Source organism: Cricetulus griseus, chromosome 7 (assembly GCF_003668045.3).
Source record: "Cricetulus griseus strain 17A/GY chromosome 7, alternate assembly CriGri-PICRH-1.0, whole genome shotgun sequence".
In the NCBI taxonomy this organism is placed as follows: Eukaryota; Metazoa; Chordata; class Mammalia; order Rodentia; family Cricetidae; genus Cricetulus; species Cricetulus griseus.
Window position 1 is genome coordinate 9,597,316 of NC_048600.1, and position 27,287 is coordinate 9,624,602.

Sequence of the window (27,287 nt, forward strand, 5' to 3'; positions counted from 1 at the left end):
AATCAGGGATGCTGAGAATAGGAAGTACACACATGCTAATGCCCAGCTCCCTTTCTTTCCATTGTATAGTCTGGGATTCTCAGCTCAGGAGATGGTTCTGGCCACAATTAAGATGGACCTTCCCGCATCAATTAATGTCATCAAAATAATTTCTCACAGGCACGTCAAAGGACCATCTCCCGGGGGGGGGGATTCTCGATTCTTGTCAGGCTGATAAAAAACAGGAACCATCACAGACCTGAAGGGGAAACTTGCCTGTAACTCTCTGGTATTGATTTGCAGTTTCAGGAGCCAGCTAACTCTCTCCCTTCTCTTCATTGTTTTCATCTTTTCTTCTATACTGAGCTATGTATTGTTTTGGATTGCTTCCAGCTTCCCGAAGCAAAGTTGTTTGTATCCTAAGAGCCTTGTTTGTTCCTGAGGGCTTCTGGATTCCTACCCATTCTCTATAGTTACTAAATTTCTTTTCCTTTTCCCACTGGGAAAACTAGTGGGCTATATTTTCCATTTTCCCCTATGGTTGTGTGGGGACAAGGAACGAGGATGAGAATATAATATGGCATTTCTATCCTGAAGCTTGATTCTCAATAAAACTTACAGTGTCTTCCACATTTTCCTGTTTTTGCTCATCTACACGCCCAAGGCCCTGCTGAAAGATCTTGAGTCCTGAATGCTGAACCAGAGTATCGCTGCCGTACCCCAGCTGTGCTGTGGTCTGAACAACAAAGGAACTCCTTGCATCTCACACCTCTGGCTCTTTGTTACTTTGTTACTGCCCCAAGACATCCCTTTGGTTAGGAAGCAATGATTATTGATTTAGGAGGCCGTAAGGTTAGTTTGGATATATGGCTTACTTTGGAGTCATCATGAGCCGGGTATTTGGACTCATTTGGGTACATGGTTGAAACCAACAAGACTACACTGTTAGGAAGCAAGCAGTTATTTTTTTCAAATGACTTTCTGTTGGCCTTCTAGACCCTTTCTACGTGAGAGCTTAACCTACCTCTAGTTTAATCTACCTTTTGGCCCCTGAAGCTTTCAAGTATGGACGTCTGGGGGAAATGAATGTTCAGTGGTAATCTTGTGTTAGATACTTGTTCTTGCAGGGTTGTATTTAATTTTTGTGATCATGGTATAGTTATGACTAGCCTCAGCTTACCAACAAGACGCTTGCCCAAGATCTGTCATGGAGAAGGAGAATCCATCAAGCTCGAATGTCACCTCCAGGAAGTACTTGCTTTCTCCATTTGATTTTCATTGTGCCCAGGAGGAAACATCCCTGAGGCCAGTGGACTTGCAGACATACTCCAGTGCTAGAGCTGCAGTCTCCTCTCATTTCTTTTGCATGTTTAAGGACATGGGAGGCCAATGTGGTGGTTTTTATTCATGGAAATAAGTGTGTTCACTGTTGTGATTGAATGGAGAGAGGGCTCCATAGGGGACTTAGGGGTCTGCATCTGAATATAATGTGGGGAATAAGGAGTAAGGTAGCCTATAGTTTTAGCTAAAATTTGCGGTGTTCGCTGGCCAAAGAAGAAGTGCAGCTCCTTCCCAGTGGCTACAGAGGAAGTGGGCATGGGATCTTGGGCCAATTCCTGACACCAGCTGATGGGGAACAGAATCAAACATGGGATATGGTTATTAAGTGGTATATTTATTAAGAAGGAATACTCATATGAGAACCGATAACCAGATTGTCACTCCGAGAAGCCCAGTCTTAGACACACTCTAAGACCTGGCCTGAACCCCGAGAGAGGGCGAGAGCCTCCTCCTGAGTCCTTTTATCCCATCCCTTCTGTGTACCTGTGACCACGCCCAAACAGGCGTGGTCAGAGCTACAGGTACGTGGAAATTCTCCCTACAAATCATGCTTCAGTTTAAATGCCTGTCTCCATAGATTATTTGAATAGTTTTTTTTAAAGATTTATTTATTTATTATGTATACAACATTCTGCCTGCATGCCTGCGTGACAGAAGAGGGCATCAGGTCCCACTATAGTTGGTTGTGAGCCATCATGTGGTTGCTGAAAATTAGACTCAGGACCTTTGGAAGAACAGCCAGTGCTCTTAACCCCTGAGCCATCTCTCCAGTCCTATTTGAATGTTTATTTGTGGTGCTAGAGACAGAGCCCAATGCCTTGAGCATGCTAAGCAAGTACTTTATCACTGCACTACATGCTTTAGATTACCAAGTTTGACCTCACAGCGATGCTTGGATTGCCAAGTTTGACCTCACAGTGATCCTGGGAGGTGAGAGGGGAGGAATAAGGTCCCATTTCTATGTAATGCAAAACTCTTCTAAGTTTTCTGACTCCAAATCCGGTGCTTTTGTTAGGCTTGCTGATGAAATCTAAGAGCAGGCATCCGGGCTTTGAAGCTAGAAGTCCTATCTAAAGTGCAACTGTGCTTTCTGTCATGGTCTCCAGGCCCTGTCTGTTCTTTATTGTCTGCAGATGGTCAGATGAAAGGCTAGTATGTGTGTGTGCACTTGAGTGTGTGCATCCATGGATGCATGTGTGTGTGTGTGTGTGTGTGTGTGTGTGTGTATAAGTGAATATGAAACTTACAATGTCAAGTCTTAGTTCATCTTCCGTTGGTATAAAAAATACCCAAGACTTGTTCTGTATAAAAGATTAGAGTTTCTTTAGCTTACAGTGCTAGGGCCTGGGGAGTTCAAGAGCATGATACCAGCATCTGTGCATTGTGTTTGAAGCTGCATCTCTCATGTTCATATGTTGATGGTGTTTTGGAGATGGGGCCTGGTGAGGGTATCCTTTCTGCATTACAACATGACAGAGACGGCATCACATCACACGGCAAGACAGGACATGTGTACCATAAAGGGCTGCTTTTACAACACTTGCTCTTAACTCCTTCAATAGGCTGTCAACCCAAGAGTAGATTAACCACATTCCTTAGGTCCCATCTCCAAAACACCATCAACATAAGAACCTGAGTGAGGCAGTTTCCAACACATGAAATTCAGCTCCAGTGCCTGAGATTTTCAGACCTGTTTCTAGTTCTGTGATGAATGTGGCCCACCTGTCCTTTTAAGAGAGTCGCCACAAGCTTATGCACCTGGATGCTTGAAGAAGTAAACATGTAATTAGGTCTTGTTTGACATAGCAAGATCTCAGGCTTACTTAATTGCGGTGATGAGCATGCCACCCATTCACATATAACAGTTCGTTGTAGTTTTTGGAAATATCAATTCAGGAGTAATCAACAAGTCTAGTGTAGGTTATTGAACCTAGCAAAAGACCTATATTTGTTTAATTTAGTTGGACTGTATTTTATGTATACATGGTTTATGTGTGTGTGCACCAGTGAATGTGTGTGTGTGCATGCAGAGGCCTTATGTCTGTGCACCATGTGTGTGACTGGTACCCATGGAGATCAGAAGAGAGCACTGGATTTCCTGGAACTGGAGTTATGGATTGCTGTGGGCAATGGAAATTGAACTCAGGTCTTCTGCAAAAGCAACACATGGCCTTGACCGCTAAGCAATCTCCCCAGGCCCTTATTTTGTGAGTCAGGGTCTCTCACTGAACTTGGAGCTAATAGATTTGGCTAGAAACCCTGGCTAGTGCTCCCCAGGGATCCTCCTGTCTCTGAGGCCACAGCAGGAGGCTGCAAATGTGTGCTCTTTCAGCTGGCTCTTATGTGGGTGCCAGGGAACCAAACCCAGGCTTTCCTGCTTTTGCAGCTAGCACCGACTAACTAAGCTGTCTCATCAGACCTAGAAAACCTAGGTCTTGCTGTTACTCCATCAGTTGAATCTATAATTATGGGCATATTATTTTAACTTCCTTAGGCTCTAGCTTTCCCATATATAAAATTACAGACTTTGATCTGAAGATTTTGCCTCTGAAAATCCATCATTTTATTTCCTTGGCCTTAAACTCAGTGTGACATCCTGGATATCACTGAATGCGTGTTGTATCTCTAACTTTGTAACCAAGCCTTATCTGCTCATCTTTTCAGACAAAATGTGTTGAAAATCATTGCTATCTCTTCCACTATATTTCTGGTACCTAAACATTTTCCCAACCAGGAAAAAAATTTAATTGTAACTGTTGGGCTAGGGAGTCACATGCAAAAACACCAGCTATGAAAGCCTGAGCATCTGAGTTGGATCTTAGACTCCAGGAAAAGGTGGAAGGAGTAAACTGACTCCACAAGTTATGTTCCTACCTCCATGTATGGTGTCATGCGCTTGCTCTGCTCCCACACCGTACACTACACAGAAAGACAGACAGGCAGGCAGACAGACAGGCACACACAGACCTACAGACACACAGACAGACAGACATATACATACAGACAGCCAGATACACAGACACAGGCAGACACACAGACATATAGACATATATACATACATACATACAAACAGATGCACACATACACAGAGGCAGACACAAAAACACACACATACATACATACAGACAGACAGACAGATACACATACACACACAGGCAGACACAGGCAGACACACAAACACATATATGCATACAGACAGACATACAGATACACATACATACATACATGCATACATACACACACAGGCAGGCACAGACACACATAGACACACACACACACATACATACATACATACATACATACATATACACACAGATAAACAGATAAAAACAAAAGCCCTAATGGATATGGTCCGTTTTTCCCTTGCATAACATCTTGAGTCCAGTCACTCATTCCTTCCTGAACTTCCAGCTCAAAACCATCTGCTGTTTATTCTAAGTATTGCACTCTTTATTTTTATTTTATTTTTTTTAAATTTTAATTTAAATTAGAAACAAGCTTCTTTTACATGTTAATCTCAGTTCCCTCCCCGTCCCCTCCTCCCCTGTCCCCCACTGACCCCCCCCATCCCAACCCCTTTCTGCTCCCCAGGGAGGGAGTATTGTATTCTTTAACTAGTGTATTTTTTCATATCTTGTATTGTCACGTCGTTCCCTTTTAACTGACATTTCCTGCCTCGAAGAAAACATTTCTTGGAGGATACTCTGGGGCTTATTTAAAGTCATTCTGTTGTAATTCCTCTTTACCCAGTATGTGTTGCTCATTATTTACTCAAGATGTTTGCATATTTTATACTGTTGGCTATTTCTTTAGTTGCTGTACTCCTCAGGTGTCCAGTTATCTTGGCTCATAGTCATTTCTCCTAAGATTCTTTGCCATGTGAGCTAGGTCATGGATAAAGAGCAGGCCCCAGTCAGTGTCCTCCTGTGAACTCAAGAAACAGGAGAGAACCACGAGCATCACAAAACAGTGCTCCCCAGAGCCATCATCATCGGGGTATCAGGCAGTCTGCAGCTCTGGGGGGAGGAGACTACAGACTGCAACATATTAACTGTGTGAATGTGGCGGGCTGTATGACAGAACCACTGGCTTCAGTTACTGCTGGGCGTCTGCCTCACCTACCGGCCTCCTGTCTCTGCAGGGGTTTCTCATAGATTTTACAACTGCCACTTCTCCAGGGTTGAATTTAGGAGCAAGAGAAGAAATAGCTTGTGCTGATTGCCTTCTTGCGTGAGGTCCCTATAATAAGGGATGGCAGTGTCTTCATTCAAAATCCTGCCCGAACTGATTCTTCGATTCTTTTGTACATAGTAGCTCTTTTAAAAATAAGTCTTAGAAAGATGACAGTCTGTGGGTGACTTTGGAGTTCCTCCAAGGACAGCTTTTCTAATTGTAGTGTTTCCTTGTTGCTGTTTTACTTCGAGGAAAAACTTTTGCTCATCAATTGAAACTATTAAGTGTAAGAAGGCAGGGGCGAGCATGGATGTAGGATAAATGCTCAATTGCCCCTCTAGTTACATTTTATCAGAGTAAGGACTTAATGTAATAGTCACCTCTAGTGCTGACAAAATTCTTAATATTTTTAATGGGCCCATGTGAACTCACAGAACTTTTTTTTTTAATCCAATATTTACAATTGTCTTCAGCCACTTTTTTCACACCCTGTTTATCACAAGTTTGGCTAGTGGAGCAGTTGGTGTCTATAATTGGGGCAACATCCCATCTCCCATTCATCTTTAATTGTTTCTTTACTTTACAACTCGATAAAACATCCCTGACATACCTTCTATCCTCCCTGCCTCCGATGTCTGATTAGCTATTTCTCCATGACACCCTAGCTCCCCTAGGGGAGTGGTGTTGATGGATGAAGGTCTGGTTGCATATTGCTGCTGGAAGATCTTTACTCCCAGACCTTGGAGAGGACCATTTTTTTCTTAACTCCCCATCCCTATCGATATTTCCAATGAGCACTCTTCCCATCCGAGCTTTGCCAAACTCCTGTGAACATCTTATTCCCTAGCTTTTTCCTTTCAAACTTTTATGTGGTTTATCTTTACTCCTCCTGCCATCACCCCAGGATACCCAGCTATAAAGACACCACAGACATGGCTAAGTCATTCAGCTTTGCCTCAGGTGGGGTACAGACAAGGCTTTTCAGCAGAGCTCTGCAGGGGGCCACTAGAAGGCTGGAGTAAGGGCTTCTCTTCCAGAATGAGACTAAAAAGCCTCACTCCCTCCTGCTCTCACCAAAACTTGGAACATTGTAACACGATTAATAAAAGACCCAATGACAGAGATACTGGGGTTCAGGCTGAAGATCAGAGAAACAAAGCGGCCAGCCAGTAGCTCTTACCTCTACCTCAGACTGAAATGGACGATCCTGTCTCCACGAATCCTCAGAGAGTAATGCAGACTGCACTGCTCTCCACCAAGCCTCAGACTGCAATCCCCGAGTTCCTGCCTCCCGGCCTTATTTTCCTCTCTCAGCCCAGCCATATCACTCCTGTCTCCACCTCCCTAGTGCTGGGATTAAAGGCATATGATCCCAAGTGCTAAGATCACCTTTGTGTGAGCTGTTTCTCTTTTAGATTGGATCAATTTCATGTAGCTCAGTGTGGCCTTGAACTCACAGAGATCCATCTGGCTGTCTCCTGAGTCCTGGGATTAAAGATGTGTCTCACCACTGCCTGGACTCTATGGCTAGCAAGTATGGCTACTGGGATTAAAGGTGTGTCTCACCACTGCCTGACTCTGTGGCCGTGGGTAGCTTTGCATTTTGATCTCCAGTGGATTTATTAAATCATAAATAATATATCACCACAGAACATGGGCTATCAGTTTTAAAGTCGCAGAGAGCAAGAGCATGGCAAATGGGTCTAAGGTAAGTTAATGGCACAGGGTTTGTTGCCTTCAATAAAATTCAGCCTTTCTTTAAAGAGTCCTGCGGGGTGCTGCAAGTTTTTAGCTAATATCCAAAGTTCTGAAAGAAAAAATTGATTTTGGCAATTTTTGTGGAGCCAATTTTTATCTTGATTTTTATAGGGGTGATAATTCTTCTATCTTCCCACTACCATCATCCACTGCTGGATGGGGCTAGTACCTCCCTTTCAAGGCTGTTGTGTCAATAAAATGAGGTACCAAATGGCAGTTTCTAAGCATTTCTTTCTTTCTTTTTCTTTTTTTGGTTTTTCAAGACAGGGTTTCTCTGTGAAACAGCCCTGATGTCCTGGAACTCACTCTGTAGACCAGGCTGGTTTCGAACTCACAGAGATCCACCTGCCTCTGCCTCCTGAGTGCTGGGATTAAAGGCGTGCACCACTGCCTAGCTATTTCTATGCATTTTTAATGTCATAAGACAAAAAAACAAACCCACCAAAAACTACCCCCAAAAAATCCAAGCCAAAACCTAAAAACCAACCCCCTCAAACCAGCAAAACCTGTTGTTCTAGAATTAGATAGTAATCGTCCATTTAATGCATGTCTTTATGTCCCCTGTGCTAGATTAAAAAGTGCATGCCACCATGGCAGGCAAAACCAAACAAAAAAACAAAAACAAAAACAAAAAAACAGATTGTGGGATCAAACTCAGGTCTCCATGCTTGCAAGTCAAACGCTTTACTGACTGGGCCAAATTTAAGGGGAAAGCATTTGCAATAATGACTTTGATGTGGCTTGGACTGTTTTGTGGTTTGACCTCTCCTCCCCTTCTCTCTTTTAACTTCCCCTCCCCGCTTCCAACCAATGAAGACTTAATCACTTTCTTCTTCCATCCTAGGACATTTATTTACTCCTTGCTCACCAGAGGGAGGCCTTTCCCGGTGATGCTCTTTCTGAGAGCGATTGTCTTTTGCATCGGAAATGGATTTCTTCAAGCCTACTATCTGATTTACTGCGCAGAATATCCCAAGGAGTGGTACACAGATGTCAGGTTTAGTTTGGGTAAGTGAAGCTGACTGTATCTCCTCCCTTCCCAGCTAGTGCCAACACCACAGTGTCAGTCACCATCATCTCTTCTCATCCTGGGGCAGCCACCTCACCAACTCATTTGCTACTCATGCCCCTCCTCGGATCTTCTTTCCAGAAGGCAGCTGGGGAGAATTTTTAAATATGTGTCATGCCGGGGCTAGAGAGGTGGCTCAGTGCTTAAGAGTCCTGTCTGCTCTTCCAGAGGCCCTGGGTTCAATTCCCAGCAACCACAACTACAATTTCAGAAGACCTGATACACTCACATAGTCATGAATGCAGACAAAACACCAATTCACACAATACAAAGTCTTTAGGCTGGGCTGTGGTGACACAAGCCTTTAATCCCAGCACTCAGCAGGCAGCTCTCTGTGAATTTGAGGCCAGCCTGGTCTACAGAGTGAGTTCCAGGACAGGCTCCAAAGCTACACAGAAAAACCCTGTCTCAAAAAAAAAAAAAAAAAAAAAAAAAAAAAAAAAAAAAAAGAAAAAAGAAAAAAGAAAAAAAAGTGGATTGTCATCTCCCATCTTAAGTTGGTCCAATAGATTTCTACTGTTCCTATGATACAAACAGGCTCCCCTGCCAATAAAACCCAAATGTTTGGGTCTTTCCGACTTAGCCGTGATTCTTGCCCCGGTTCACCCCATTTTCTGTGCTAGCCCCAGAGGCCTTGCTGCAGGGATTGAAATAGTCAAGCCTGTTTTGTCCCAGTGCTCCTCGGTCGTGGGTTGTTCTGCCTCACTGAGCTTCCAGGCTTGCCCCTCTTCCTTGCTTAATTCATCTCCACCAACTGACCGTCCTCAAGGAGGCTTTTCTTGAGCACCCTACCTGAAATAACTGAAGAAATCGATTTTTCAAAATTTCCCCTATTTTCTGTGGAAGAGGGAAAGGGCCAGAGGGGATGGAGAATACCGAGAAAACAAGACCCTGTATATTAACAGCAGCAAAGCTCGTATGCTCTCAGTGGCTGAAGCAGCATGCAGAGGGCCTGCATGGATCTGCACCAGGTCCTCAGAGCTTTTATTCTGGCTTCCAGGTTAGTGTTTTATGGGACTCTTGAATGTGGGAACAAGTGTGCCTCTGATTCTTGTGTCTTCTCATAGGCTCTTTTCCTTCTGTTGGTTTGTCTTGTCCAACTTTGATGTGACGGGATTATCCTATGATACTTTATTTTATTATATTTTAAAAATGACTGAGTGAATGAATGAGTGAAAACTAAGCCACTAGGGTAATGGTTAACAACTGAACTGTCATTTATATCTGCTTGGAGAAAAAAAAAAAAAAAAAAAAAAAGGTTTTCTTCAATGGTGTGACACTCCAGGACAGGCCTCATGTTCAGGAGAAGTTGATCAACACATACCAGACTCCAAAGTTTTCTTTTCCTTTTCTTTTTTTACTATGTGTGTGTGCTTTTTTTAATTTTTTTTTTTTTTTTTTTTTTTTTTTTTTTTTTTTTTTTGAGACAGGATTTCTCTGTGCAGCAGCCTCTGGCTATCCTGGAAATTGCTTTGTAGGCCAGGCTGGCCTCAAGCTCACAAAGATTAGCCTGCCTCTGCCTCTGAAGTTCTGGGATTAAAGGTGTGTGCCACCACTGCCCAGTGTGTGTGCTTTTATTTGGTTACAGTTTGGTGGTTATTTTTTTTTTTCTTTTGCGGTGTGTGTGTGTGCTGTTTTCTTGGTTTGGTATGTTTTGAGTGGTGTGTGTGTGTGTGTGTGTGTGTGTGTGTTGTTTTCTTGGTTTGGCATGTTTTGTTTTACATTGTGTTTTTGGTTTTCTGAGACTGAACTTAATGCTGGGTGGGTATTAGGGAGGGAGAGGGGATATTGAAGAACTCAGGGGAGGAAAAGAATATAAATATATTTAAGTTTAAAAATCATTTTAAATAATAAGCCTTACTGAGGGGAGTGTCTAAGGAAGTTAGGTCATTTTAGATATGATTGGCTTAAGCAAGTGGCAATCAAATTAGTACCTTCTAAGTGTCTGGGGCTAGTAAGGGGCTGGCCAGGGTTACAGTTTTCCATTTTTGGGCAGGCCTGGAATCAGGCCCTGTCCTTGAGCTGCTGTGGAGGCTGGCTCAGGCCTGGCCTGGCCTAGTACTGCATGTACCAGGCCTCCTCCTGGCTGTTAGGGTGTTGGAGATTGATTGTCCTTTATTTGTGGCTTTTCCTCAGAAACTGCTTGTTCAGTCTCAGGAAGTAAGTCTATGTTTGGAAGATAACCAAAACAAATCTAGAATCTTGAGCTTGTGACCCAAACAGTAAGCAGTCATTGCTCTATTAGCTCGTTAGAACTTTATTCATGTTAAACTCTGAACTTTTGAAATCCTTGTATAATATTATTATGGAAGGGGAAAGAAATCTGAAGCATTTTTATATAAACCTTAAGTTACTTTTTGTATCTTTATAAATTGTATTAATACTTTTAAAAATATTTTAGACCATCACAATCCAAGCCTTTATGATTTCAGACCCTTAGAACTTAGACTTTTGCATTTTTATTTAATTATTTACCAGAAATATAAGCGGTTATTATTAAGAACAACCATTTTAGGTTATCCCTTAATATGAAGCCCGTGAGTAAGGCAAACCTGTTTGTCTCTCTCTCTCTCTCTTTAATAGATCAAGAAACTTAGTAACTTTAACTAGCTAATGTATTAATCAATGAACTTGATCAAGGTGGCTGCAACCTTGGAGAAGACTCTGGTTACCTGTTGTTGTTATGCTGACAGAGTTATGGCTGGCCTATAATACCAACATCAATACCAACAGAGATCTGATAAGGATAAATTCTGTCTGCGTGTAAACTGATCAGTTTTTAAATCTATTAAAAAACAATGGAGACTGTCTATAACCCAGACAGCCAGCCCAGGTTCCTGTGGCCTTCATAGCATTGGCAGGGCAATATCAATCTTCAGCTGCAAGACTCACAAGGCAAGAGTTTTTCCTGGGGAGACTGACTTTATTTTGTCAGTGTTTCACTTGTCCACAGTCTGGGCTGGATTCTGGCAGCAGGTGTTGAGATGAGGTCATGTTGCCCAGTGGTCAGTGCTGTCAACAATCCAGGTTTCATGGTGGTGGTGTTTTATATCTTCCTTGGAGTCATTGCTCGGAGCTGGGAGTGTCTGTCAAAGTAAGCTTTTATCAAATAATTTAAGTGCCATGTTTATCAGATCTTCCACAGGTTTGAGGACCATTATCTATTAAATATATCTGAGTTAAAAAATTTAGACCTAATCTTGAAAACATCACCAAGTTTGGTAACAACAAACTGGCCATTATGTTATCCTATAGATATATTAGTCAAATGGACCTCTCAGGTCCTGTTTTTTTTTTTTTTTCTTTTTTTCTTTTTGGTAAGTACGTTTTATAGAAATTATAGGAGCAGTTAGACCACAACTTTTATTTACAGACCATAGAGTTGATGTTGACATTTTTTAAGAAATAGGTTTGGACTTCTCTGTGAAACTCTGAATAGTCATGAGCTTTAGCCCTGATTTCATAGGAAGCCAATTATATAGAACTAAGAAGGTTGCAATATGGTGATTAATTATTAATTTGTGTACCTTTAAAGAGAATGATCCCATTTTTTGGAAGATAAATTAGTATTTATGTACAGAAAACTTAGCAGTGAGTGTACATTTAACACAGTTTAGTAGTGAGTTCTTTGGTCTTTGCCTTTTCCATCTTGGCAATTCGAGCCACAGATTTAGGACCCAGGATATTGCCTCCCCAGTGGCGGAAGATCTCATAGTATCTGTCATTGTAATTGGTCATAATAGCTTCCACAAGCTTAGCCAGAGCACCCTTGTCTTCCGAGTTAACCTGTGTGAAGGCAACGGTGATACATGTCTTCCTATGGATCAGCCGTCACAGCCTGGCTTTTCCCTTGTTGATGCAGTAGGGGACCCCCATCTTCCGACCCAGGGCAGGCAGGAAGACCACCAGCTCAATGGGGTCTACAGCGTGGGTGATTACCACCAGCTGAGCCTTCTTGTTCTCCACCAAGATGGTGACTGTATTTGATACTGCTCGAAGGACAGTTGGCCTCTTAGTTGGGGCATCCCCTTTGCCAGCAAGCAGCCTTCTTCTCAGCACGGGCCAACAGCCTCTGCTTCTTCTGCTTTGTCTCTGGCCTGTATTTGTGGGAAAGCTTAAGCAGCTGGGTAGCTAAACCAGTTCACCCAGACCGGTCCAGGGCCTGGGTGAACTGGTTAATGGCAGGAGGAACTTTGAGAAGCTTTTAGAGGATGGCCCTTTGCCGCTGCAGCATAATGTAACGGGGCCATTTGATGAAGTATATGAGATCTCTTTTGGGCTGGATGTCCTGCTCAATGCCAAAGTTCTTAGGCCTTTTCTCAAACAAAGGATTCACCACCTTTTGGCCTCCGGTCACGATGGCGGGGGCTGGGACCACCTTCTTCCCCTTGGTCTTCTTTCCCTTGGGCATCTTGTGAAGCAAAGAATCACCAGCTTTTTTTTTTTTTTATGAAGAAAACCAATCAGAATTAACCTACTATGGTTATATCTCCAACATGTTTTCTAGTTTCCTTCTAAACTCAGTATTGTTCACATCCTCTCTGCCCTTCTACAACTTTTCCTGCACTCTTAGGTCAGACTTTTCCTATCTTTGCTCCTCTGGTGTAGGGAGCTGCAGAAAACCGCACCCAAAAGATGGCGCCGGTTTCTGCCCTCCGCCAGCCCGACGGCGAGCGCTCACTGTAGTAAACAACTCCAAATATGGTAAAGGTCATGTATCCTCTTAATTCTGCTTGGAGACAACCTATCCTGGCGCGCCACGTAGGGTTAGGTGATTGGTAGATGTAGACTATATCAAGCCCCGTCTCCCTCGGCCCGGGGCCCGCCCGCCGCCATTATACACTGTACAAAGCAAAGAGGTTCCCGATTAAACTGTGTTTGAAGAAGATTCCTCGGTGTGGTGTCTTTCTTGCTGGTCAAGGGTGGACGCCGCGCTCTGGTTCAGCCAGACATAGACAAACTTTTTTCGTTTTTGTTTTAGTTTCATCTTTTTTTTTTTTTTTTCAACTTCCAGACAACATGTAAATTTCCATAAGGTCTTTTTCTGTGATTTTTCAGCAGCCCAGAACAGTACATAGGTGCAACATGTCAAACAAGAGCAGAAATGTATGTATGTATCATAATAGGAATTTTAAATTTGCAACATGTAAAACTTATACCAATTGAGATTAACAGTATTTTTTTTATCTTAACCAATAACAATTTGTAACCAATTGAATCCAAATGACCAACACCCATGTATTTTTATTTTAAAGTTACAGGGTTTTTGTTTTTGTTTTTGTTTTTCGAGACAGGGTTTCTGTGGCTTTAGAGGCTGTCCTGGAACTAGCTCTGTAGACCAGGCTGGTCTTGAACTCACAGAGATCCACCTGCCTCTGCCTCCTGAGTGCTGGGATTAAAGATGTGGGCCACCAACGTTACAAGGCTAAAGTTACATTTTAAACATTTTTTGAGTGTTCAAGCTAGCAGCTGGCCAGCAGCCAAGATTAGACCTTGACTTGTTATCATAGTGAAGAAGTTGGCTTAGGAAGGTAAGGAGGACCAGCAGTGCTGGTGGGCACAAAGTATGCTCTTGGGAGTCCTGAAAAAGATATTGTTAACCCCTCTGGCCAAACCCCAGATTCCCTGTTCAGTGTTTGCACAGTTTATCAATATTCGTTCGAATGAACGTATCTCCCCATAGTCTCCTCCCTGCCCAAGTGAGTGTGAGTGCGATTAGTTTTCTTCATTAAAAAAAAAAAAAATTAGAGCTGGTGATTCTTTGCTGCAGAATATTTACATTAAAAATGGGATCATTCTCTTTAAAGGTATACACATTAATTATTAATCATCATATTGCATCCCTCTTAGAGACCGCTGGCTGGCTGCAGACCTTTCCTGCAGGCTAAGCCAAGTCCCAGTAGCACTATCCACTTCTTGCAGCCCTTGTAGCTGGCTGAGGGCCAGAGGGCAAGAGAACAGCATCAGAAAAAGGCCCTTGCCATGTCTCTCTCTCTCTCTAGGAAAACTAGGGAGGTTAGTAAACAGAAACAAGTAATAGTGACACAGACAACCAACAGACACTGAGATGACAGCCTCACTCACTGTTATCGAGCCCCATCTAACAGATGGCCTTTCTTGCAGTAAGCAAGCCCCACTTGGCAGGAGCTACCTGCTTATCTCAGTTTAAGCTTTTCAGAGACATGAACACATGGAACAGAACAGCAACATAGTAATAGTCAGACCAAGACAGAAACAAAGAGCACTCATTCACCTACTGGCCGACTTGTCAGAAACTGGGGTGGGGGTCCAATCCTTGTCACCCACAGGTCTTCAGACCCTTCTGCAGAGTTGGGGAACTTCTGAGACCCTCCAGCATGTGTGCTAGGTCTTAAGTGGGCTTTACAGATTACAGATGGAGCTCCAACAGACAGAGAAACCAGATACAGATATATAGAAACCAGATGTCCAGGCAAGTTACCTGATATTTGGTGCCGCAAGACTCAATGGAGAGGTAGTCATGGTGGACTTGAGGGATTTCCGTGGAACCTCCAGTGTTGTGCCCTGAGTCCAGACACCCAAAGACTACCAGCAGACCAGATCCAATACAAAAGCAAAGAATCTTTTTTTAAAAAAAATTATTCAAGCATTCTGGGGTGACCATCCTACACAAAGGCAAGATGGCTACCACCCCAAGAAGGAGGTGGGGCTTCTTTTAAGCCTTACTGAGGGGAGTGTCTAAGAATGTTAGGTCATTTTAGATATGATTGGCTTAAGCAAGTGGCAATCACATTAGTACCTTCTAAGTGGCTGGGGCTAGTCAGAGGCTGGTGAGGCCTACAGTTTTCTATTTTTGGGCAGGCTTGGGATCAGGCCCTGTCCTTGAACTGCTGTGGAGGCTGGATCAGGCCTGGCCTGGCCTAGTACTGCATGTACCAGGCCTCCTCCTGGCTGTTGGGGTGTTGGACATCTGAGGGGACTGGAATGGGGCCTGAAAGTGTCAGATCAGGTGAAAATTGAAGGATGTGTGTGCACTAAGATGTCGATCAGTGGTGATTTGGGGTGATAGGAGTGGGTCATTTGGTTCGGTTAACACTAATTAATGCCTAGTGTTCTACAAACGTGAATGTTGCTTTTACAACAATTTTAAACAGAAATGACATTCTAGTTCTCCTTAGCTTAACACCTCCAGATGATTTCCTTCTGCTGGGGGAACTCCAACCTGCCCCCCAGAAGGCTTTTAATTCTCCCACTACCCCCAACAACATTAATGAGCATAATATTTATATTTAACTACAAAGAATATGGAGTCGCTTTTTTATGAGTAAAGTTGGTTCTTTGACAATTCCATGCATGTATATGTCGACTTCCAGCCTTCACGGTGGGTCATGACAAAGAAGAGAGTGGAACCGGCTGGTGAATGAGCCAGCCAGCTGGTCATTTGTGAGAGAGCCACATGCTTCCTGTTACTCGCTGATTGTTCCATGGGTTTGTTTAATACACACAATGCTGTTCTGTTGCCTTCTACTTGCCCCCCTTCCTACCTCTGCCCATTTCATATCACTGTGAGTGCTAACACTTTACCCTAGGAACAGGACAACCTCTCCTCCCCAGAAGCTTCAGACAATATCTGAATGCCATGCTTAGATTTGGCAATTAACTGCCCCTCCCTTTATTTTAAGAAAGAAAAAGAAAACATATCTTGTATGAAAAATACCAAAGCAGAGCGTATCTTTTGATATGCTTCCTCTCTTCTTCACCAAGGTGTCTTCCTATTTATTTTGGGAATGGGAATCAACATCCATAGTGACTACCTGCTGCGCCAGCTCAGGAAGCCTGGAGAAGTCATCTATAAGATTCCACAAGGTAATGCCTCCCCTGACTCCCGCAGTCCCATTCTTCCTTGGAGCCTGTCCCAGTGACTAACAAGTGGGGAGGGTTCGTGACAGCACAGCTATGCAAACACACACACCTTGGCTTGCTTCAGTCCTCCCCTGCACACCTTTTCCCTTCCACAGAACCTAAGGAAGCTCCAAGACAGCTAGGGCTGAACTCAGTTGGTAGAGTGCTTGCCTAGTATGTGTGAAACCATGGGTTCCATCCCCAGCAACAATTAACCGAGGCATGGCAGGGCAGATCTATGATCCCAGCACTTAGGAGGGGAGGCAGGAAGATCAGGAGTCAGGAGTTCAAGGTCATTCTTTTAGTACATAATGAGTTCAAGGTGTACACTCATGTGTACAGAGAGAGAGAGAGAGAGAGAGAGAGAGAGAGAGAGGAGGGAGGGAGGGGGAGAGAGAGAGGGAGGGGGAGGGAGAGGGAGAGAGAGCCCCAGAAAAGACCCCTTTCCTACCCCAGGGGAAAGATCATAGTACCTTCACGGTGACAGAGGGCACTAGGCTTGGATATAAGTAGTGGGGAAATAGATTACAGCCTAGTATGTAAGTCTTCCATTTACACAGAATGTGAGCCTTGCTGTGTTAGCAATGAAACTGAGGATTCCATTGTCACATGACCATTATAGTGTACTTACAAGAACCTGGATGGGGCTATCTACTGCATACCTAGGTTATAGAGTACAGCCTGTTTTGAAATTTTGAATTTTTTTTAAAACTTTTTTTTTTCTGCTAAAATCTAAGAGACAAACATGTCCTAGCCTAGGCCTACCTATGATCACAATCATGTTACTTTCATGCCTCCTGGAAGGTCTCCAGGGAGCAGCATACAATGTCTTACGGTTAACTTTTTTCTCTCACTGAACCTGGCACTCGTCAATTCAGCTAGACTGTCTGGCCATGGAGCTCCAGAATCCTCCTGTCTCTACTTTCTCAGCACTGGGACCATAGGCATGTGCCACTTTTATGTGGGGACCGGGATTGAACTCAGGTCCTCAGGCTTGCATGGTAATGCCTGGGCCTGAGCTTTCCAATGATGGGCAGTGTGCTGTACTTGCATTGCCATGGCTATGATGTGATTAGGAGGTGAATACTTGAGGTCTGTTAGAGTCTAAATGACTCTTATCATCATGTGTGCAGTCTGCTATTGACTTGTGACTTGCCACTGGGCAGCACATAACTGCCTCTTCAAAGATCAAGATACAGAACTTGCAGTATAACTGGTGCCAAGAAACTAGGAATGAGATAAGAATTCAGCAATGAATCAGTCCAGGTGATCAACACGTGAAAAGTGGACAGTGGTTCCGGAATGTAAACAGAGCCCTCGTTTGCAGTAAAAATGTCCTGGATTATGATATGATGGTGTAGACTGACAACCACTGATGAATAATGACAAAGATATTGTGATTAGTAATACATTTACATGAGTGAGCATTATTAATTCCTCGTATCTAAGGATCTAAGCTAGACCATTCATGCATAATTGGACCCTCACAAAGTCCAGGGTGTCACGGGCAAGAAGACAATGATGCAGTGTCATCCTTAAGAAAAACAACAGCAAAGGGACTTGCTCTTTGTGTCAGTCATTTCTCTCACAGCTGGGATAGAATACTGGACAGAAGCACTGTTATCTCACAGTGTCAGTGTAGAGTATGTGAGGATACCTTGCGTGCTAGGCTCTCTCTTATTGTTAGTGGCAGGAACATGGGGTTACTTGCTTACATCTCCGTAGCTAGCCAGAAAGCAGAGAACTTGGGCAGGAACCAGGCCAGCTATACCCCTCTAACCCATCCCTAACAGCCTTCCACCTACCAGCATGGACCCATGGCCAAAAGGTTCCATAGCCTTCTGAACTGGTATCACCAGCTGGGGACAGAGTTCTCACGCAGGACTCTGGACAGTGTTCACATCCTACCATAGCAACACTTAAAAACTTTGGCTTAATGATTAAGTAATGATGAGCTGGGGCAGGTCTTAAAAACCAGATTGCCTGGGTCAGTTTCCAACTGAGCTATGAGAGTGAGGGAGAACGACTTAAAAGCACATTTTCATGTAGCTGCAGAAGCAGAAAAGCTGTTTTGGTCACAACTTTCTTAGTTTAATATGGCTCAGAAAGCTTGAGTGTGGGTACATTTAACATCGTAAGAATGCCTTGATTTCCAGATAGCTCTGCCAGAGGAAATATCTGGTGGTTAGAAGTGAAACACTTTAATGGCAGCAGAGCTTCTCAACCCCAGTAGGGTGCATATTCTCTGCTTTCAACATGAACAGTGTTAGTGCAGGGGGCCAGGTAGTGGAGGATCACAGGGTCAATAAGAACCAAATCACTTCTCACACCTGCTAAGTTTTTAATTCAGTGTAGTGTGTAGTTTCTCTTTGTGTGACTGGTGTGTACCCTAACGACTGTCCTTGGGACTTGCCAGGGAAAGGCTTGGTAAGGTAAGGAGTGGCCTGAACATGGCCTTTAAAATAGAACAAGACAAGAAGCAGCCCATCTACTCCTCCTGTTTGTCTTGCTCAAAGTTGGGGGTCTAACAGTTGTAAAGAAATCTGGACAATGCCCATCAGTGGATGGGGCCATTCCTCAGGGTTCTGGAACATTCCCTAGGCAAGGGGTTGTGGTTGCTTTGTTTTCTTGTATTTCTAAGAGGCTTCTTCTAAACTCTGGCTGGGGAAGGGGCCTCCCATCTATTTACCTTTGCCCATCGTCTTTGTGTGTTTTGGAACAACACACAGGGATGCAGTGTCACAGAACTGCAGCTCTAAGTATTGTTTTTCTTGTTCTCTGCACACAGGTGGCTTGTTTACATATGTCTCTGGAGCCAATTTCCTGGGCGAGATCATTGAATGGATGGGCTATGCCTTGGCTACCTGGTCCCTCCCAGCCTTTGCATTTGCATTTTTCTCACTTTGCTTCCTTGGGGTTCAAGCTTTTTACCACCACAGGTAAACTTTTTATTTTATTTTATTTATTTTTTTAACAGAGGTGTGTCTCAGTTTTGTTTCCTGTCACTGTGATTAAAAAGCCCTGGCGAAAGCAACTTAAGAAAGAAAGGGTTAATATTTGTCTCACTCTTCCAGCTCTTCCAGTGTCTGTGCAAGGATGTCAAGGTGGTGGGAACTCCAAGCAGGTGGTCACATTGCATGCATTCATTTATAGTCAAAAAGCAGACAGCAAATGAATGAATGCATGTGTGCTACGCTCAGCTTGCCCTTTCCTTTTATACCAGTGATTCTCAACCTTCCTAACGCTGTGACCCTTTAACACAGTTCCTCATGTTGTGCTGACCCCCAGCCATAAAATTATTTCATTGCCTCTTCAGAATTGTAAATTTGTACTGTTATGAATTATAATGTAAATATCTGATATGCAGGATATCTGATATGTGACCCCCAAAGGGGTCATGACTGGCAGGTTGAGAACCTCTGTATAAACTTTATACAGTTCAGAGTCCCTCATCAGGGAATGCTCTAGCCCGTGATTCACATAACAGTGAATTTAATCAGAACAACCCTTCACAGACATTTTCTGAGGCTATCCTTCATACAAAAAGTCCTTCACAGGTGTTGCCAGAGGCTTGCCTCCGAGTCAAGCTGACAATAGTGTCACAAGGTTGTAGCAGTCAAGTAGTATTCTTCTCCAAATAAGATTTTAGCACATGGAGTCAGATTTACAAGCACATGATAATGTTTTCAGAAAGGAAATTTGATACAATAATCAATTTGTGTGATTAAATTCTGACTTTTAAAGCTTTTCCTGAAACTGAAGTTGAGTTGGATAATGGTTGCAGTAAATAATAAAAAAAAGAAAGGTTGTGTAGATAGAGACACGAGAAGTGACGGTTGGGTAGCTATTGTGCCCGCCTTGTTGAGGAGGGTTTCCCACCCTCTGTCCCTGAGGATGTAGTTAATGACTGGGAGAGACACAGAGACATTTTCTTCAGTGGTGTAGCCAGTGGTAAGGTACCCATGTTCATATGAGCAACCCTAATGAAACTCAGTGACTCATAAACAAACAAACAAACCATGAAAATAGAAGGGAAATAGTTGGGAAGAATAAGGGGATTAGCAGGAGTGGGAGAGGACAAGAGAGGGTAATAGAAGCGAATGATCAAAGTGCATTATATCTGTGTATGACAATGTCTTAATGAGCTGGGCGTTGGTGGCACACACCTTTAATCCCAGCACTTCGGAGGCAGAGGCAGGTGGATTTCTGTGAGTTCGAGGCCATCCTGGTTTACAGAGTGAGTTCCAGGACAACCTCCAAAGCAATACAGAGAAAGCCTGTCTCAAAAAAAACCTAAAAAAAAAAAAAAAAGCAAAAAAAAAAAAAAAACAAAAACAAAAAATCCCCCCAAAACAAAAAAACCAAGAAAATGTCATAATGAAGTCTATTATTATGTATATTTAACATGTGATAATAAAAACAAAATAAAAGGTAACTTCCCACAGTGAGTTGGTTGGTCCAACTTCTATGCCTGGTGATGGTTACCACTTGGCTAGAAACTTCAGATAATTCTTTTTTTTTTTTTTTTTGTTTTGTTTTGTTTTTTTGAGACAGGGTTTCTCTGTGTAGCTTTGGAGCCTATCCTGGCACTCGCTCTGGAGACCAGACTGGCCTCGAACTCACAGAGGTCCGCCTGCCTCTGCCTCCCGAGTGCTGGGATTAAAAGCGTGCGCCACCAACGCCTGGCTCCATCCTATTTCTTGATGTGTGTTCCATCAAGATGTGAGATGTGCTCGCACATCTCAAAGTTTCTTGGAAAGTTAAGGTAAGCAGGTGAGCCCCCGAGTGCTCCATCTGCTGGTACATGTCGGAACTGCAGGCATTTAAGGTGTTCCTTTGGAAGGTTGGTCTAACACATCTTTAACGCACCAGGCAAGGGTTGAGTAGCATAAAAGAGGTAACTGGGAAGTAGTGCTTCACCTGCTTACCTTAAAGTAGCTTTTGTAGAGAGAGAAAGCCTAGAACCAAGAAGGAACACCTGGAGTACAGAACGGGGCTGAGAGCTCCTTAAGTTCTTGCCTTGGTGTTTCCACCTGGCTAATGATTTCTTTACTAGTTTTTAGAATTAAATGAGGTACAAGCTTCCTTCTTCTGAGTGGAGAGCAAGACCAGTTTGGAAATAGTTGAATCAGCAGTTTCCCCATGACCTATTCCTATCACCTCCTGGATTGAAAGGGACAGGGTACAGGGGTTCATGGCCTTTGAGAGAGCCCGTGACAGCCCTCCCACTTTAGGAGATCTGCTACCCGTGAGAGATGTCAGAGAACGGCCAAGGTCAGGGCCTCGCCTGGTGCATAGGAGGGTCTTTGAAAAGCATAGACCTCGGAGTCTTTGGTCAGGAATGGCATCAGAAGTTTCCAGCTGATGGAACATGAACATTAAGTTGAGGCCATCTGTTTATATTCCTCTTGGAGGGAGGGCCAGGGATGTCTCTTTTAATGGGCCCAAGAGGGTTCAGTGAAGGGGCTCAGGAAGCAAGGGCAGGCATTGTCAGGAGAGGCTGAGCACACAGGGGCTTTTCAAACCAAAGCAGGCACTCTGGCACATTTTAATTAATTAATTTATTTTTTGATTTTCCAGTTTAAACCCACAGCACTTTAGCAGAGTGTATTTTGTCTTTATTGTGCCTCAAGGGCCATTAGTTTCAAATAGTTAAGAGGACAACTTGGTCACACAGGGCAGAGGCTTTTCATAAAGACTGTCATAGGAAATGACCCTCAGCTACATGGGCTTAGACAAGGGAAATCTTTCTCTCTGGAGTTCTGGAGATCATACATTTGGCCCTAAGGTATAGGCAGGGCCATGCTCTCTGGAATGGCTTGGGGGAAGAAGCCTTCCTTGCTTTTATTCCGTTCTGGCGGAGACAATTGGTCTTGGTTTTCCGTGGCTGGGGCAGATGCCTTATACCTCTCTGCCATCCCCTGTGTCTTCTTGTCTCTTTTCAGGTCTGTGGGATTAAGGGTCCACCCTGCACTGGTATGTGCTATTTTAATTGATTATATCTGCAATGACCATAGTTCCAAAATAAGATTGTATTCCCCAGTAACTCTTAACTGCCTATGGACCCTCAGGGAGAGGCCAGGCCTGTGAACTCCTTCCTACTAGCTGTGATGATCAACCTGTATGTCCTAGGGAGAGGGGACCATGACAGGATATTGGCAGGCTCAGTCTTGTGCAGGTCTCAATGGCTGTAGGATTGGAAGCACAATGGTGATGCCATATTCTACAGTGTTCTACTTCATTTCACTCCTTCTCTCAGCTCTCATACTCTTCCTGCCCCATCTTCTGTGATGCTCCTTGAGCTGGGAGAGAGAGATCTAGAAGTTCATTTCATGGCCGAGCATGCAGCAGTTCTTCATTCTCAGCGCTCTGACTTAGTTACTGCTGCCCACTGCACAAAGAAGCGAAGCCGACAGTAGCACGGCAGCAGTGATCTATGGATATAAACATAATTATTGGGACAGCACTTTGATGGGAATGTCTTTTCCATTTAGCAAAATAGTTGCAGTAGCTTCCCCAGCAGGGCCCATGACTTCCCCAGCCATGGGCTTTTGTCCAGGTTTTTAGTCCCAGATGTGGATTTCCACCCGTGGAGTAGGCCTCAGGTCCAATCAGACAGTAGTTGGGTACCCCCATTACTTACCACTATTTCACCATTTGCCCCAAATTTTTGGGAGGCCCTAGCTTCCTGTAGTTTTTTAGCAATGTGAGCCCAAATGAGTACTTCCCTTTGTGTATCAAAAAAGTCTGGTGACATATATGTGGCATAACAATACCACACCTTAACAATTTCCATCACTACCACCCTACGGATATTACTTTGTATTTATCTGCACATAAATTACCAATGTTTACAGAAGACAGACCGTAGAGAGGGGTCAATGATGGGCACATGGTTCCCAGGAATGGTCAGGTGGTAAAAAACTGGGTTGACTTGTGCAAACTCAACTGTTGGCCACTTCTCCATCACACTTATAATTATTCCTTCCTTTCTTGTCTTTGTAGGTTCTACCTCAAGATGTTTAAGGATTACCCCAAATCTAGGAGAGCCCTTATTCCATTCATCTTTTAAAGAACCCCAATTTTAAGGAGCAAAGCTACGGGAAAACTCCCAGCTGCTGAGACTATCAACTGTAAACTATAATTGAGCTGTCTTGATCACATGTGTACATATGATGGTGTGTGATAATAGATCTCTTGTTATTCTGGTTGCCCGAGGCATGCTGAGTCATGCCTTCTTAACCTTTACTCCTGGCTGCCCAGTGAGCTCTAACCTAACTTCCTGTTGGAGCGTCACAGAGGCCCCTCCATGGAGACATTTTCTCCTTCTAGAAGCTTCTTCATTTCCCATGGGTGTTTATTTCCTATTGTAAGATCTGAAGACATGTGACTTTCTCGTATTCTGTATCAACTGTGGGAAGTTCTTCAGTCAAAACCCTTTGGCTGACATAATGAAAAATGAAGTCATAACATTTGCAGGCAAGTGGGTGGAACTGGAAATTATTATATTAAGCAACATAACCTGACTCAGATAAATACTGCATGTTTTTCTCATATGCAGATCCTAAAGTTTTAATTTATATGTATATATGTATCTGTTTATATGTGTGTGTTAAATTAGGAAGGAGAGCATGAGAAAGGAAAAAGAGGTCTCTGGAGGAGAAGGGCTGGAATAGGGTATGTGTGGCATGAAATCAGAAAGAGGCTGCCGTAGGAGGAAGGGGCCCAGCAGGATAAATGTAGGAGAACAGGGGAGAAGGGAAAAATAAAGTGTGTATGAAAATGCCACAGTGAAATCCACTACTTTGTATGCTGCTTTTGAAGAAAACCAACCAACCAACTAGCCAACCACCCACAAAAGAATGTCTGGGCTGAAGAGGGCAGTGCTTAAAGAGGTAATTAAAAGCATACCTTTTGTATGCCCACAGAGTGTCAGGGATTTACATTTTTAAGTGCCATAGACTCAGAGCACACCTAAATTACTTTGTACTTATCTGCACTTAAATTACGAACATTTACAAGAGGCAGACTGAAGGAAAGGGATTGACGATGGGCATATGGTCCCCAGGAACGATCAGGTGTCAAACTTCCTGCTCTGACCCAAGTCCAAATGTATAAAAGTATCTTAGTCACCAGGCATTGGTGGCGCACGTCTTTAATCCCAGCACTCGGGAGGCAGAGGCAGGTGGATCTCTGTGAGTTCTAGGCCAGCCTGGTCTACAGAGCGAGTGCCAGGATAGGCTCCAAAGCTACACAGAGAAACAAAAAATATCTTAGTCAGTGAACGCCGTGATCTCTCAAGAGGTTTCCCAATCTCTATTAGAGCTATTGCCATTTCATCCACAACATCTTTTCTTGATGGTCAGGGCTATTTTTTGAACACAAGGATATATATATATATAATATATATAATATATATATATATATTATATATCTGAGTGTTTCCAGAAAGAATAAAGAAATATGTTAGGACAGACATGGGAAACTCACGATTTTGGTAGCAGATGGGAATATCAAGTATCAGGGACACATCAAGAATGAGAACTTCAGGAAGAAAGTGGTAGGAGATGAGGAGATGTCTACCATGATGTGAGGAATTGCAGAAGCCCTGAGCAAGTCTCTTCTGGAGTTTCTTCCTCATGAGCCTCGAGACCTATTTTAGAGGACGTGCCCCAGCGGTAGCTTGAACATCAGTCCTCAAGGGGCTCAATGGCAGAAGCTGAGATCTGCAAGCTGCTGTTCATCTGGCAGAAAACCTGTTTCATTCAGTCCAGACAGGGTTTCATTCAGTTTTATTTTCTTTTGTCTTGCATTTCAGGTTTCAAATGGTAAAAATTTAGAGGTTTCTACATAAACTGAAACCTTGGCATTCATTTAAAAAGCTGGAGAGAGAGAGAGAGAGAGAGAGAGAGAGAGAGAGAGAGAGAGAGAGCCATAGAGACAGTGTAATGGGAGGGAATGTGATGGAAGAACTATACACATATAAGAAAACGTAATGAGACCTTTAATACAGTTCCTCACATTGGTTGTGGTGACCCCCAACCATAAAATTATTTCATTGCTACTTCGTAACTGTAATTTTGCTACTGGTATTAGTCATAATGTAAATATCAGATGTGACCCCTGTGGAAGGGTTGTTTGACACCCCCCCCCCCCCGCAAGGGGTTGTGTCCCATAGGTTGGGAACTGTTGATATGCACTGATGTAAAGCTGGAAGATCCCAGCTTACTGAGCCTGGCTCCCCTGTGAGACTGAGTAGCAAATGAGCTGCTTGAGTGTGCCACCTCTCCAGAAGGGATGGCTCCCCTAAGGAGGCTGAAGTGTGGGTCCTGTGATGGAGGAGCTGAGTACTGTGTGTCACAATGGTTGGATTCATATCTACTTAGTCCAAATGTGTGGGCTCAACACCATCGTAAGACACTTGAGAATCGAACACCGGTTTTATCATGTAGTAGAGAAACCGACTGTAAGTTAATACCTGGGTGGCAGATATGTAATGAAGAAGATATGTAATAAAGATATGACTGTAGTGCTAAGCAAGTGTTCTTGTTCATGAAATGCCTTTCAAGTCATGACCGCCACCAATGCTTGAATAAAAAGAGCCAAGACATCTGAGGCTCTTTACAAAGTATTTACTGAGCTGTGTTTTTTTTCTCCCTTCCTTCCCCTCCCTCTCACCTTTTGGTGTTGCTAGTTTTCTTTCTTGCCATCTGTCTTCATTTTGCCAACCGGAAATTGGGGGCTACGAGCAGGATATAAAGTATGACTGGCAGCTTCTAAGTCACAGCTCAGAGTCCCAGGAGGTACAGTGGAGGCATGGGAAGATATGCTAAGGTTAGCTATGTCCAGGATTTCAATGACACTTGTGTGTGTGTGTGTGTGTGTGTGTGTGTGTGTGTGTGTGTGTGTGTGATATACTGTGTATCAGGTAGCATTCACTAAAACAAGTAACTGGGATAAATCATCTTATGAAGAAAAAAGTTTTATTTTTGGTTCATAGTCTGGGAATGTTTGGCACATAGTCTGGGTCTGCAGTAGGCAGCACACTGTGGAAGATTCCTGTTTACCTTAGGCCAATGAGGGAGGGCAGAAGGGAGGGGAAAGAGAGGCACCAGAGATCCACAGTCCTCCTTTGAGGGCATACCTCCCCTCCTCAGTGACCCAAAGACATCCCACTAGGTCCCAACTCTTAAAGTTCTCCCACTATCTCAGGGGTGCCAAGTGGGGAACTAATTGGGGAATGTTCAAGATGCAAGCTGTATAAGCTTTCATGAAGTGGTGAATTCGCCTGAAATAAAGGATTTCCAGGACTTCCATGACTGAAAATCACATTCCTCAGATCTTTTATTTCAGAGCTGGAGATGTAGCTCAGTAGAGTGCTTGCCCAATGTGTGTGAGGCCCTGGGTGAGCAAGGTGCTGCTCACCCCAGCACTTAGTTCAGGCTAATGCTGAACTAAGGAATGCAGTGTCAAAGATACATAAGACCCTGTATTAAATATTTTTTAAAAATTATTTATTTTTTATCTTATTGACAGGCGAGAAAAAAAATCTAGGGCAATCCATGAAATGTGGAAAATGCTCAATAAATGGCTGCCACCATTTGCCTAGTACTCTGACAAAACTACCATTCAGCAACTGCATGCTTTTGCCACAAGAGGGCACTATCTAGAATTTTTTCAGGTGAATTTAGTCAATTTACCAATGTGTGTATGTTATTTTTTTAATCCTACAAAAACTTATTTCTATTTCAGCTTAGTTTAATTAACCACAACCTTCATTTTAAAAAAGTTTTAAACTTTATTGAGTGTGTGTGAGTGCACACTATGTGCACTTGGAGGTCAGAGGACAACTTCTGAGAGTTGGTTCGTTCCTCCCACCATAGGTTCTGGGTTCTGGGCTCTGGGATTTAAGCTCTGGTCATCAACTTTGTGTGGCCCACTGAGTCATCTTGCAACCCAATCACAGACCTTCTTAATTTAAATAAGTAACTTGCATGTTATATGAGATCTTCCCTTGACATCTGAGGGATGCTTAGTCATCTAAAGCCATTGTTTTAAACTCAGTGTTCTTTGTTGAAGGCTGGGA

At 43.4% G+C, this 27,287-nt stretch overlaps 1 protein-coding gene and 1 pseudogene across 1 annotated transcript in view; one reads left to right on the top strand and one right to left on the bottom strand.

The window, feature by feature from the left end:
* The window catches only part of Srd5a2 (steroid 5 alpha-reductase 2), a 45,652-nt gene extending 21,836 nt beyond the window's left edge, over positions 1-23,816 (top strand). The window contains exons 2-5 of the mRNA XM_027426100.2: positions 8,096-8,259; positions 16,064-16,165; positions 18,990-19,140; positions 23,207-23,816. Coding sequence (XP_027281901.1) covers positions 8,096-8,259; positions 16,064-16,165; positions 18,990-19,140; positions 23,207-23,273 — 484 coding nt within the window. The 3' untranslated portion in view covers positions 23,274-23,816. The remainder of the gene's footprint in view (positions 1-8,095; positions 8,260-16,063; positions 16,166-18,989; positions 19,141-23,206) is intronic.
* Positions 11,924-12,731, bottom strand: LOC103163080 (annotated as a pseudogene).
* Positions 23,817-27,287: the final 3,471 nt, after the last annotated feature.